This window comes from Castor canadensis, chromosome 10 (genome assembly GCF_047511655.1).
Source record: "Castor canadensis chromosome 10, mCasCan1.hap1v2, whole genome shotgun sequence".
In the NCBI taxonomy this organism is placed as follows: domain Eukaryota; kingdom Metazoa; phylum Chordata; class Mammalia; order Rodentia; family Castoridae; genus Castor; species Castor canadensis.
In genome coordinates this window covers 70,535,571-70,547,781 of record NC_133395.1, presented here as the reverse complement: position 1 = coordinate 70,547,781, position 12,211 = coordinate 70,535,571, and the positions used below count along the sequence as shown (strand labels likewise).

The 12,211-nt window shown below is 35.4% G+C and overlaps 1 protein-coding gene across 5 annotated transcripts in view; it reads left to right on the top strand.

The window, feature by feature from the left end:
- Positions 1-12,211, top strand: part of Nbea (neurobeachin) — a 643,202-nt gene that overhangs the window by 342,734 nt on the left and 288,257 nt on the right. For all 5 annotated transcript variants that reach the window (XM_074043550.1, XM_074043551.1, XM_074043549.1 and 2 more), the window contains one exon: positions 1,226-1,392. In XM_074043550.1, the coding sequence (XP_073899651.1) occupies positions 1,226-1,392 (167 nt within the window). The remainder of the gene's footprint in view (positions 1-1,225; positions 1,393-12,211) is intronic.

Sequence of the window (12,211 nt, the reverse complement as noted above, 5' to 3'; positions counted from 1 at the left end):
GTGTGTGTGTGAGTGTGTGTGTAGTTTCCCAAACATAACATTTTTAAATTGCAAAAGATTTTACAAGAGTTGTAACATTTAACTAGGACTTCTTGATGAGTTTATCTATCCCACATTTAAGCCTGTACTAGGAGCAAAAGCATATTAATTTGAGATGGATGCTTCACAGTTAAGTTTTTTTTAGTTAACTACTGTAATTGTTAAGGAAGAAAAATGAAAATTTAATTTTACTCTCCAATGAGCTAATGAAATATTAACCTCATTACTGAGGCAGATCCTTGTACTAATTGGTGATTCCCTGTACAAAAAGATAAATTGGAAAATGAATTAATCCTTCTTAGATTACTGTAAGGTTATTTCTCCAAAAGAGATGACTATGGTAGTACTCTATATCAGTACACAGAATGAATATATTCAAGTACCTTCCATAAAATAGACTTTTGCATAGAAATGATGAATGGGAGCGACTTATATGTATTTTTCTCATGTGTTATATGAGACTTTATTCTTCCTAGTTGTATTACATGTATTACATACTTGTTAATGGTAAATTTATAGTCAAGCTAATATGTATAAAAATGACTAAAACATGATTAAATAGAATCTCTTTTTCATGTTCATATTGAACCTTTTGATACAGAAAGGGATCCATTGATCAGTTGCATGTGGCTAACACCAGTGAGCATACAGACAGCTGACATGACAACTGATTATTATAGAAAAGAAAGAGAAGAATGAGGGAATAATTATGATAAAGCCCCTTGAAAACATTAAATTTTAGAGTTAGAAGTGAACATTGAGGAAATCTGGTCAGCTTCTCATGTTACATATGTGAAACTGAATGTCATGAAAAAAAATGGAGTTTGTTGCATAGTATGAATTAAAATCCAGGTCTACTAAATTCCTAAATTATTTTCTTTCCTCTATCTTACATTGTCATTCATGAAATTGAAAATCAGATTATCAGAAGTGATATTAACTATAAAAATCATTCACTAACATTATTCAAAATATTTTATATATACTTTCAGGAGAGTACATTTTTACCAATTTAAAAGGTATTCTTCATAACATAGTACCAGGTTACAATATCTGAGTTTTTAAAATCAAATGGTTTTGTGCTTTAACTTAAGGATAGGTATCATTTTTTTATTATATATAGTAAAAACAAAAACAAAAACAAAAAAAAACTTGATCATTCCACATTGTTTATATATCTTCCCAGTCACAGTGTGCCCAGTATGCAGCTGATAGAAGAGAGGAAGAAAAGATGTGTGACCATCTTATTAGTGCTGCTAAACACCGAGATCACGTGACAGCAAATCAGCTGAAACAGAAGATTCTCAATATTCTCACAAATAAGCATGGTGCTTGGGGAGCAGTTTCTCAAAGGTGAGTTACAAACAATTAGAAGAAAACAGTAACTCATGGGTTAATTATAATAGTTGAAAGTGAAACTATGACCACAAATTTAAAATACAAACAAATGGTTCTAATCTTCATTTGAATGGTTTAAAAGAAAATCTAAACATTTTAAAGTAGGTCTAATGAAAGTTATTTCTAATTTATAATAATATGTAACATAATACAGAATTTGTTTAGGCAAGTATTTTAGACCACTACCTTATAGTAATATGGATGTTGGGTATAAGATCTGACTTTTTAAAAAATAACTACTTCTCAAAATACTTAAATTCATTTCATTCATAATTTTTCTTTTATATTATTAATACAAATATAAGTATTTTGACTCAGTAGTGCTACTGGGTCTAATGTGTTTCAGCATGTGATCTTTATTTCTGCCTTGAGGAAAAGCTATAATTTGAGAAGTCTGTTAGGTGCATATTTCAAGATTCAATGGTGTTATACAATGCTCAGAGTGTTTATTTGTTTTAGCTTTATAAATCATTTCCTATTGCTTCAATTACATAGGCCATAACAACCTAAATTAAAATCAACAGATTTTAATAGGCCCTTCAGTTAATAGACCTTGATGTGTATGTTATCTTAATTTTTATTGTGTCTTTTCATATAAACATTAATACTAAGATTTTTCCTAATAAGATGGTAAAAACTCACGTTCATTGAACGCAGCCATGTTTTGGCAATAACTATTCTGAAACTTCACATCTAATGCCTGATTTTTATACTGACAACTCTGAAAGTTAGATATTATTTTCTCCATTTGGCAAATAAGAAATGTGACAGTCAGATGCAAAGATTTGAAGATGTATTTAAATCTGCACAACATGCAGGAGGTCTGCCTAACAATCACTATTCTTTCCCAAGGTCCCATACATTATGTGCAAAGATGATTTCCGTGTTTATATTATTGTATCATATTTTGTATTTTCTTAACTCTTTTGGAAATACTTCCATTTCCCCTACCCTGTGCATTGGATTCTTTTCAACTGTATTAGTTTTACCTGAAAAAGTGAGGGGGGGTGTTAATGTATTTTAATTGTTTAACAATTTAAACTTTATGTTATCTGGGATACTTAATGCAGAATCATGCATAGAGCAGGCACTCATAGTGCTTCTCAAGCATTACAGGCCTGGTCATTTAAACATCTGTAGAAAATCCAGAAATATTCATGGAACTACCAAATGCTCAAACAATCAAATAACTAATCTATGATCACATTTTACCTGCTCCACTTTGATCAGGAAACAATAAAGTCCCAAGGAGAATTAACAACAACAAAAAAAGTGAGAGTGATAGAAGGTGGATGTCTTGCTCAGTGTTAAATAGCCAAGTAGTAAAGACAGATTTGGAGCTAGATCTATGTGACTCTAAAGATCATGCTTATTCCAATAATGAAATTAGTTACTCACTACAGTATTAAAACAAAAATAGCAATTGAAATAATGAGATACATAGCACTACTTAAATAGGAAGAAACTTGGAAAGATGGGGCTTGAGAATGTATTTTTACTGCTTTACATATCTACTGCCTAACCTGAATCTTATATCAGTTCATCTTCAGCATGACAGAATGTGTAGTTTGAACCTACCAGGTTGGATTGACTACTAAAACAAAAGTGAAAAAACATCTCCAGAGGGAGTAAATATTATCCAGTGTCTTACAGCACACTTCTAATGTCCAGGATACAATCCAAAATTACTCAATATAACAAAGAACCAGAAAAGTCTTACTCTCCCAAGGAAAGATGATTAACAGATACCAATCCCAATATGACCCAGATTTGCAACTATCAGACAAAGGCTTCAGTATAGCCATTATAACCACATTCCATGAAGTAAAGGTAAATGCTCTTTCTTTAAATGAATGAACTGACTGAAGAGCTCATCAGAGAAACAGAAAATATTAAAAAGAGCCAAAAGAAAATGCAAACTGCAGTATCAAAATAAAAAATTAACTGAGTAAACTCAATAGTAGAATGAAAATGACAGAGGAAAGCATAAGTAAACTTGATGATAGATCTCAAACAAAATTTCACAATTTAAGAACAAAGAGAAAACAGACTTGAAAAAAAATGTATAGAGCTTCAGACACTTGTGAGATGATATCAGAAGGTCTGACATTCATATCATTGACATTATCACAAGAAGATGAAATAGAAATTGGTACAAAAATTTGTTTAGCAAGAAAAATGGTTGAAATATAAAACTTAAAAGATGTCAATTTAGAGATTCAAGCAATTCAGATACCACAAACAAAATAAACTCAATAAAAGCTATACCTAGGTACATCATAATCAATCTTAACACCAAAAGTAAAAAAATTTTTGAAACCAGATAAGGCAACAACAGCTCAAAAGACTATAGCCTTTTTATAATTGTGGGGGCCAGAAGTAGAATTGTCCAGGCCAGAATTCCATAATCAGCAAAAATGTTCTTCAGAAATTAAGGCAAAATGGAAGCATTCTCAAGTAAAGGAGAAGTGATTGCTTCACCAGCAGATGTGTTATCAAAGAAATACGAAAGGACATTCGTCAAGCATAAAAGACACCAGCATAGAATCCAGAACTGTAGGATTTTGTTCTGTTTTGTTTTGCCCACAACAGTGCAAAACATAGGGAAGAAATGACAGACTTCTCGACAAATATTGCTGGAACAATTTGAACATCTGGACCCCAAACTCTTAAGTTGATACAAGAAAGAGTAGGAAATACTCTGGAGTTAGTAGGTATAGGTAAAAACTTTCTCAATGAAACCCCAGCAGCACAGCAACTAAGAGATAGCATAGATAAATGGGACCTCATAAAACTAAAAAGCTTCTGTTCATCAAAAGAAATGGTCTCTAAACTGAAGAGAACACCCACAGAGTGGGAGAAAATATTTGCCAATTATACATCAGACAAAGGACTGATAACCAGAATATACAGGGAACTTAAAAAACTAAATTCTCCCAAAACTAATGAACCAATAAAGAAATGGGCATGTGAACTAAACAGAACTTTCTCAAAAGAAGAAATTCAAATGGCCAGAAAACACATGAAAAAATGCTCACCATCTCTAGCAATAAAGGAAATGCAAATTAAAACCACACTAAGATTCCACCTCACCCCTGTTAGAATAGCCATCATCAGCAACACCACCAACAACAGGTGTTGGCGAGGATGCGGGGAAAAAGGAACCCTTTTACACTGTTGGTGGGAATGTAGACTAGTACAACCACTCTGGAAAAAAATTTGGAGGCTACTTAAAAAGATGGACATCGATCTACCATTTGATCCAGCAATACCACTCTTGGGGATATACCCAAAAGACTGTTACTCCAGAGGCACCTGCACATCCATGTTTATTGCGGCACTATTCACAATAGCCAAGTTATGGAAACAGCCAAGATGTCCCAGCACTGACGAATGGATTAAGAAAATGTGGTATCTATACACAATGGAATTTTATGCAGCCATGAAGAAGAACGAAATGTTATCATTCGCTGGTAAATGGATGGAATTGGAGAACATCATTCTGAGTGAGGTTAGCCTGGCTCAAAAGACCAGAAATCGTATGTTCTCCCTCATATGTGGACATTAGATCAAGGGCAAACACAACAAGGGGATTGGACTATGAGCACATGATAAAAGCGAGAGCACACAAGGGAGGGGTGAGGATAGGTAAGACACCTAAAAAACTAGCTAGCATTTGTTGCCCTTAATGCAGAGAAACTAAAGCAGATACCTTAAAGCAACTGAGGCCAATAGGAAAAGGGGACCAGGAACTAGAGAAAAGGTTAGATCAAAAAGAATTAACCTAGAAGGTAACACCCACGCACAGGAAATCAATGTGAGTCAATGCCCTGTATAGCTATCCTTATCTCAACCAGCAAAACCCCTTGTTCCTTCCTATTATTGCTTATACTCTCTCTACAACAAAATTAGAGATAAGGGCAAAATAGTTTCTGCTGGGTATTGAGGGGGGGAGCGGGAGGGGGTGGAGTGGGTGGTAAGGGAGGGGGTGGGGGCAGGGGGGAGAATGAACCAAGCCTTGTATGCACATATGAATAATAAAAGAAAAATGAAAAAAAAAAAAGAAAAGTACCAAGAAACTGAAAAAAAAAAAAAAAAAACCAAATCAAATGGACTGGAGGAGTGGGTCAAGCAGTAGAGCACCTGCTTTGCAAGTGCGAACACTTGAGTTCTAACCCTACTCCCACCAAAAAACAAATAAAAATAAATAATAATAAATGAAACATAAAATGAAATAATACAATGCACTTCACTCACATGTGGTTAAGTTCTCAGTAAGCCTAGCTATGGGATAATTATTTGCGTGATCTTCTGCTCAACTATTTTAAATAATTATGCCTGACCTTGAGATAGTGTGCTATAACCTGACTTACTGTTAAATAAATAACATTTCAGCTTAAAAAAAAAAAAAAAAGAAAGAAAAAACTGGAACTTGGCCTATACTTCACAGCCCATGTAAAACTTAAATATACAGTGTAAAACTATATGGAAAAAAACATAGAAAATCTTTGTGACCTTGCTTAGGTGGGGTGGAGCTATTATACTGTTATGGTTTAAATGTGAAATGTCCACCGCAGGCTCATGCACTGTTCACTTAGTCCCCAGTTGGAAGCATTATTTTGGTTTGGGGAGGTGGTAAATATTTTAGGAGTAGAGTCTAGTTGGAGAAGTAGGTCACTAGCAGCATGTGTTGCAGGTTGTATCTGGCCCCCAGTTCCTTCCCTTCTGTTTCTTGTCCATAATCAGTTGAGTAGCTTCTGCCACTTGTTTCTGCTGCCTTGATTTTCTGTTTCACCACGGGGCCAGAATCAAGGGAGCCAAGGACTATGGATTGAAGCCTCTAAAGCCATGAGCTAGAATGAATCCCTCCTCCTTTAAATTGTCTATTTCAGCAACATAATGTCAGACTAACACAATTACTCAAGATCTGATCCATAAAAGAAAAATGAATTTCAACAAAATTAAAAACATTTTTTCTCATCTCAAACTAGGGATATGCACACTGGGAAAAAGCATTTGCAAATCCCCTCTCATATACACAGTCCTTTCAGAACTTACAAACAGCAAACAAATGTTGCAAATAAAAAGCAAGCAAAACATCTAAGCAGATACTTCACCATGGATAGAATGTAGATAGAGAATAAGCACATGAAAGATACCCAAATATCCTTAGCTATTAAGGAAATTCAAATTAAAATAAAATATTACTATTCATCTTTTGAAATGACTACATTAAAACAAAAAAATTGACAATGCAAGAGTTGGAAAGAATGTGAAGCAACTGGAACTCATACATTACTGATGGAAATATAAATTGCAATAGTCTCTTTGGAAAATGGTTTGGCAGTTTCTTGTATAGTTAAACATGAACTTATATGATCCAGAAATTCCACTCCTAGGTACTTACCCCAAGAGAAATGAAAACGTAAGTTCACACAGGAACTTCTCCATGAATGATTATAGCAACTCTAGTCATAATTGCCCCAAACTGAAAACAGCCCAAGTTTCTTCAGATGGTGAATGGATAAATACAAGCTACATATCAATGCAGTGGAATGAAATGAAATGGACTGATTCAACCTGGGTAAATCTCAAATGCATTCTGCCAAATAAAAGAAGCCAGACTCACATGACAACACCTTGTATGATTCCATTCAAATGCCATTTTGTGTAAAGCAGAGCAAATAGGCAAATGGATGAGCAATTTCCAGGAGTTAAGAGTTGAAGGAAGAATGTACTAGAAAAGGGCAAAAAGAGAGAGTGTGTATTTTAATTGTGGTAGTGGTTTCATAGCTACAAATTTGTCTAGATTTAGAGACATATAAATCAAAGAGTGAATTTTACTGTCTGTAAACTTTCTTTAATATAAAATGTAAAAGGCCTATAACAATCTTCACAGTTGATTCCTCATCTTTTAACACTCATATCTGCCAATCTATGTATTTGCTTTCATTATAGAAATTGCAATCAAATATTCTTTAAAGTTAAATAAATGACAGTTACCTGTGATTTCCATGCCAACACTGATATATCTAAAATAAGTAAATTAGATTACCTTTCCTTACAACTGAGAACTGTAAATGAATTTATTTTCACTAGATATATTTTGTAAAACATATTCTAATGTAAACTTACCATTCCCTAATAAAAGTTATAAATTAGTTGGAGGGGAAATATTTTCCCAGCACTTTTCAAGTAGTTTAAATTGTAAAATTTTTTAATGGAAATGTGCTCCACACTCAATAAATATCATTGCTACAAGTAGTGTTCCTAAATGTATTTATAGTACCTGGGTTAGAGTAAACAATATACTACAATCTCAGTAACACTGAGATCTAAGATGATTCCCTATACATACCAAAAATCAATAAATAAATAACCTGCTAGATAATAAACTTATTTCTGTCACAACCTATATAAAGCTGTGCTATACTTCCATGTGAACTGTGTCAATGAACATAACAGGTTCAAATGAGAAGACATTTTGAATGTCAGCTGAAATTCTGCACATCTCAAATAAGACACTGTTTCAGGAATTTAAAGACAAAATAGAGATCCAAGATGGTGACTAGGGTGCTGAAGCAGGCAGCATGAGCTTTGTAAATCAAAAATCTTGCTGAGATGCCAGAGCCACACTTGGTGGAAATAAAGCACCAAGAAGAATCAAAACTTCGACACCCCAAACCCCTAGTCTGTACAAAGCCTGTCTACACCACGTTACACTCAGAAAACAGGAGGGTTACGGCCACTGCCAGATGCCAGCTCCAAACCTGCTTGGGAGACATTTGGCAGACCAACAGGTGAGTGCCTAGCATCACATGGTATTCCCCCAGCCACCCCTGAGATAAACCAGCATAGGCCCCTGAGCAGACTGACCCCATGCCCCACAAAAAAGAAAAACAAAAAACTGAATAAACAAGGAACCGAAAACTAACACACAGCAGCGGGGGCAGGGTGCTGTAAGTGCACCAGAGAAGGGGGAAGGGCAAGGAGCTGCCCTCCAGGAAACTTTCAGGAAACAAATTCTGGAAAGGTAGAAGGGCTGACAGCACTCAGGTGATAAGCTGCTGCTTGAAATAGGCCAGATAGCAGTCCACAAAGTTCATCTCCTGAGCCAGTGAGCATCCAAAGTCAAATGATGCTGCAAAATTGAAAAACAAACAGCAAACCATCCCAACACACTGACAGCAGGGGGCCAGCTAATGGATCACTGACCTTGCCCCAGAGAAAGTGGGCAAAACAAGCCCCAAGTAAACCAGCACAGCAGAAACCCAACTCTATAGCAGGATGGCTGGTGGGCTGCAGAGTTGATCTCCCAAACCTGAGGACAACATACAAACTTAAAGTGCCACACCTTACTGAGGGAGGAGCTGACTAAACAGCTGCCTCTGAAAGACAAAAGAAAAACAGGTGAGACTCCCCAACCACCTGGCGAGACTTAGAGCTTCTGCTTAAATACCAACACCAGGACTAGATGTTGAATGAGTAACATCAGAACTACTAAGACTGAAATTCTTTTGTTCCTGAACCTGGTGTTTTTTTCTGTATTGGTTTGTTTTGCCTCTTGTTTCTTTGTGTTTGTTTGTTCATCTCTCCCCACTGATTTCTTTGGTTTTTTGTTCTTGTTTTGTTTGTTAGTTTTACTATTGTGAGTTAATGAATACTAAATTACACCCAGACCAGGGACAGAAACAGCATACATACACTAAGCTAGAAACCCAATATACCCACAAAACAAAATTAAACCAAGGGAAAGAAAACAGGTGACTGAAACCAACAATAGCCTATCAAGAACATAGTTACACAGTACCAGTGGAGCAATGGGAAGATGAATAAAGGGATGGAAACCATTCTTCCCCCCAAAATGATTTAATACAAGATTTAGAGGGAAATGAAGAAAATGGACACCCAGTTGCAGACTCCAACAAAACAAAGATAAAAGACACCAGGGAACCCAACGATGCCCACAAGAACAACCTCAAAGAAGAAATCCTGTAAATAATCACTGAGAATTTCATGGAGATGTTACTAGACGGTCAGCCAGAATGTACAAGAGGCACTCAAGAAATTCCAAGTCAGCAAAAATAAGTAATACAAGAAGACACAGAAACAAATAAACAAACTCATAGGAGTGGTAAACAAACACTAAAGTGAAACAGAAAACACTATAAATAGAGAGATAAATGAATTAAATGCAAAAATAGACAATAAAGAGGAAGTGATCCATGGTATGGAAAACCTCAGAACAAAGAATGAAACAGAAATACAAAATACAATGGAAGGACACTCCATCAGACTAGAACAAGAGGAAGACAGAATCTCAGAAATTGAAGATAAAATGGAAATTAAAGGAAAAACTGAAGAACTATTAGTCAAACAACTGAAGACCTGTGAAAGGAATATGCAGGAACTCACCAACTCCATCAAAAGACAAAACCTGAGAATCATGGGCATTGAAGAGGGAGAAGAGGTGCAAGCAAAAGGGACTCATAATATAATCAACAAAGTAATAACAAAAAATTTCCCAAATCTAGAGAAAGCTGTACCCATTCAGGTACAGAAGGCTCAAGGACACCAAACAGACTTGACCAAAATAGAACTACCCAACAACATATTACCATTTAAACAACAATCACAGAGAATAGAGAAGGAATATTGAAGGCTGTAAGAGAGAAAAAACAAATATCATACAAAGGTAAACCCATCAAAATCACAGCAGATTTCTCAATGGAAACCTTAAAAGCAAGAAGAGTGTGGAGTGAGGTATTCCGGGCACTGAATGTAAACAACTTCAACCCTGGGATACTCCACCCAGCAAAACTATCATTCAAAATAGATGGAGCAATAAAAGTCTTCCATGATAAGCAGAAACTAAAACAATATGTGACCACCAAGCCACCACTACAAAAGATTCTTCAAGGAATTCTGCACACAGAAAATGAAAGCAAACAAAACCTTGAAAGGGCAGGCAGTACCAAACCACAGGAGAAGAAAAGGCAAGAAAGTAGAGAGTAACATTAATGCAGCTGCACACAATCCAACCCTTAAACAACAAAAACAACTAAATGACAGGAATCACCATATAACTATCAATGATAACACTGAATGTTAATGGACTTAATTCCCCCATCAAAAGACAACATTTGGCAAACTGGATTAAAAAGGAAGATCCAACAATCTGTTGCTTACAGGAGACCAATCTCATCGACAGAAACAAGTACTGGCTTAGGGTGAAAGGCTGGAAGAAGATTTACCAAGCTAGTGGCCCCTGAAAACAGGTAGGAGTAGCAATACTTATCTCAGACAAAGTAGACTTCAAACATACATTGATCAAATGAGATAAAGAAGGACACTTCATACTAATGAAAGGTGAAATACACCAAAAGGAAATAGCAATTATCAACTTATATGCACCCAACGTCAGTGCACCCAGTTTCATCAGACATACTCTGAAGGACTGAAAAGCATATATAGACTCCAGCACAGTGGGAATGGGAGACTTTTAATAACCCCCTATCACCAATAGACAAGTCATCTAAACAAAAAATTTTGAAATTCTAGAACTAAATCATACCATAGATCAAATGGACCTAGCTGATGTCTACAGAATATTTCATACAACTTCTGCACAATATACATTCTTCTCAGCAGCCCATGGAACCTTCTCTAAAATTGATCATATCTTAGGGCACAAAGCAAGCCCTCAGCAAATATAAGAAAATAGAAATAATCCCATGCATTCTATCTGATCACAATGCATTAAAACTAGAACTCAACAACAAAAACAACAATAGAAAACATGCAAACAATTGGAAGCTGAACAACACATTGCTCAATGATCAGTGGGTCATTGATGAAATAAAAGAGGAAATTAAAAGGTTCCTGGAAGTTAATGAAAATGAAAACACAACCTACCAGAACCTACAAGACACAGCAAAGGCAGTCCTGAGAGGAAAGTTTATAGCCATGAGTGCATATATTAAAAGGACAGAAAGATCTCAAATCAATAACCTAATGCTACATCTCAAATTCTAGAAAAACAAGAGCAAATCCCAAAACAAGCAGAAAGAGAGAAATAATAAAAATGAGGGCTAAAATTAATTAAATAGAAACAAAAAAAAATACAAAGAATCAACAAAACAAAAAGCTGGTTCTTTGAAAAAATAAACAAGATTGACATACCCCTGGCAAACCTGACTAAAATGAGGAGAGAAAAAATGCCAATCAGTAAAATCAGAAATGCAAAAGGGGAGTGTTGCTCCCATTTCCTGTGTGGCGAACAGGAAATGCTTTTCTCTCTCTTTTTCTCCTCACTATTCTCTCCTAATAAACTTTACTGTTACTTTAAAAAAAGAAAAAAGAAATGCAAAAGGGGAAATAAAAAACACCACAGAAATCCAGGAAATCATCAGAGACTACTCTGAGAACCTAAATTCTAATAAATTTGAACATCTTGAAGAAATGAAGCAATTTGTAGATACTTATGACCATCCAAAATTGAACCAAGAGGATATTAATCACCTGGATAGATCTATAACACAAAATGAAATTGAAGCAGCAATAAAGTGTCTCCCAAAAAAGAAAATTCCAGGACCTGATGGATTCTCTGCTGAATTCTATCATACCTTTAGAGAACTAATACCAACTCTCCTTAATCTTTCCCACAAAACAGAAAGGGAAGAAACACTGCCTAACTCATTAGTGTTACACTCATCCCAAAACCAGACAAAGACACCTCCAAAAAGGGGAACTATAGACCAGTCTCCTTAATGAA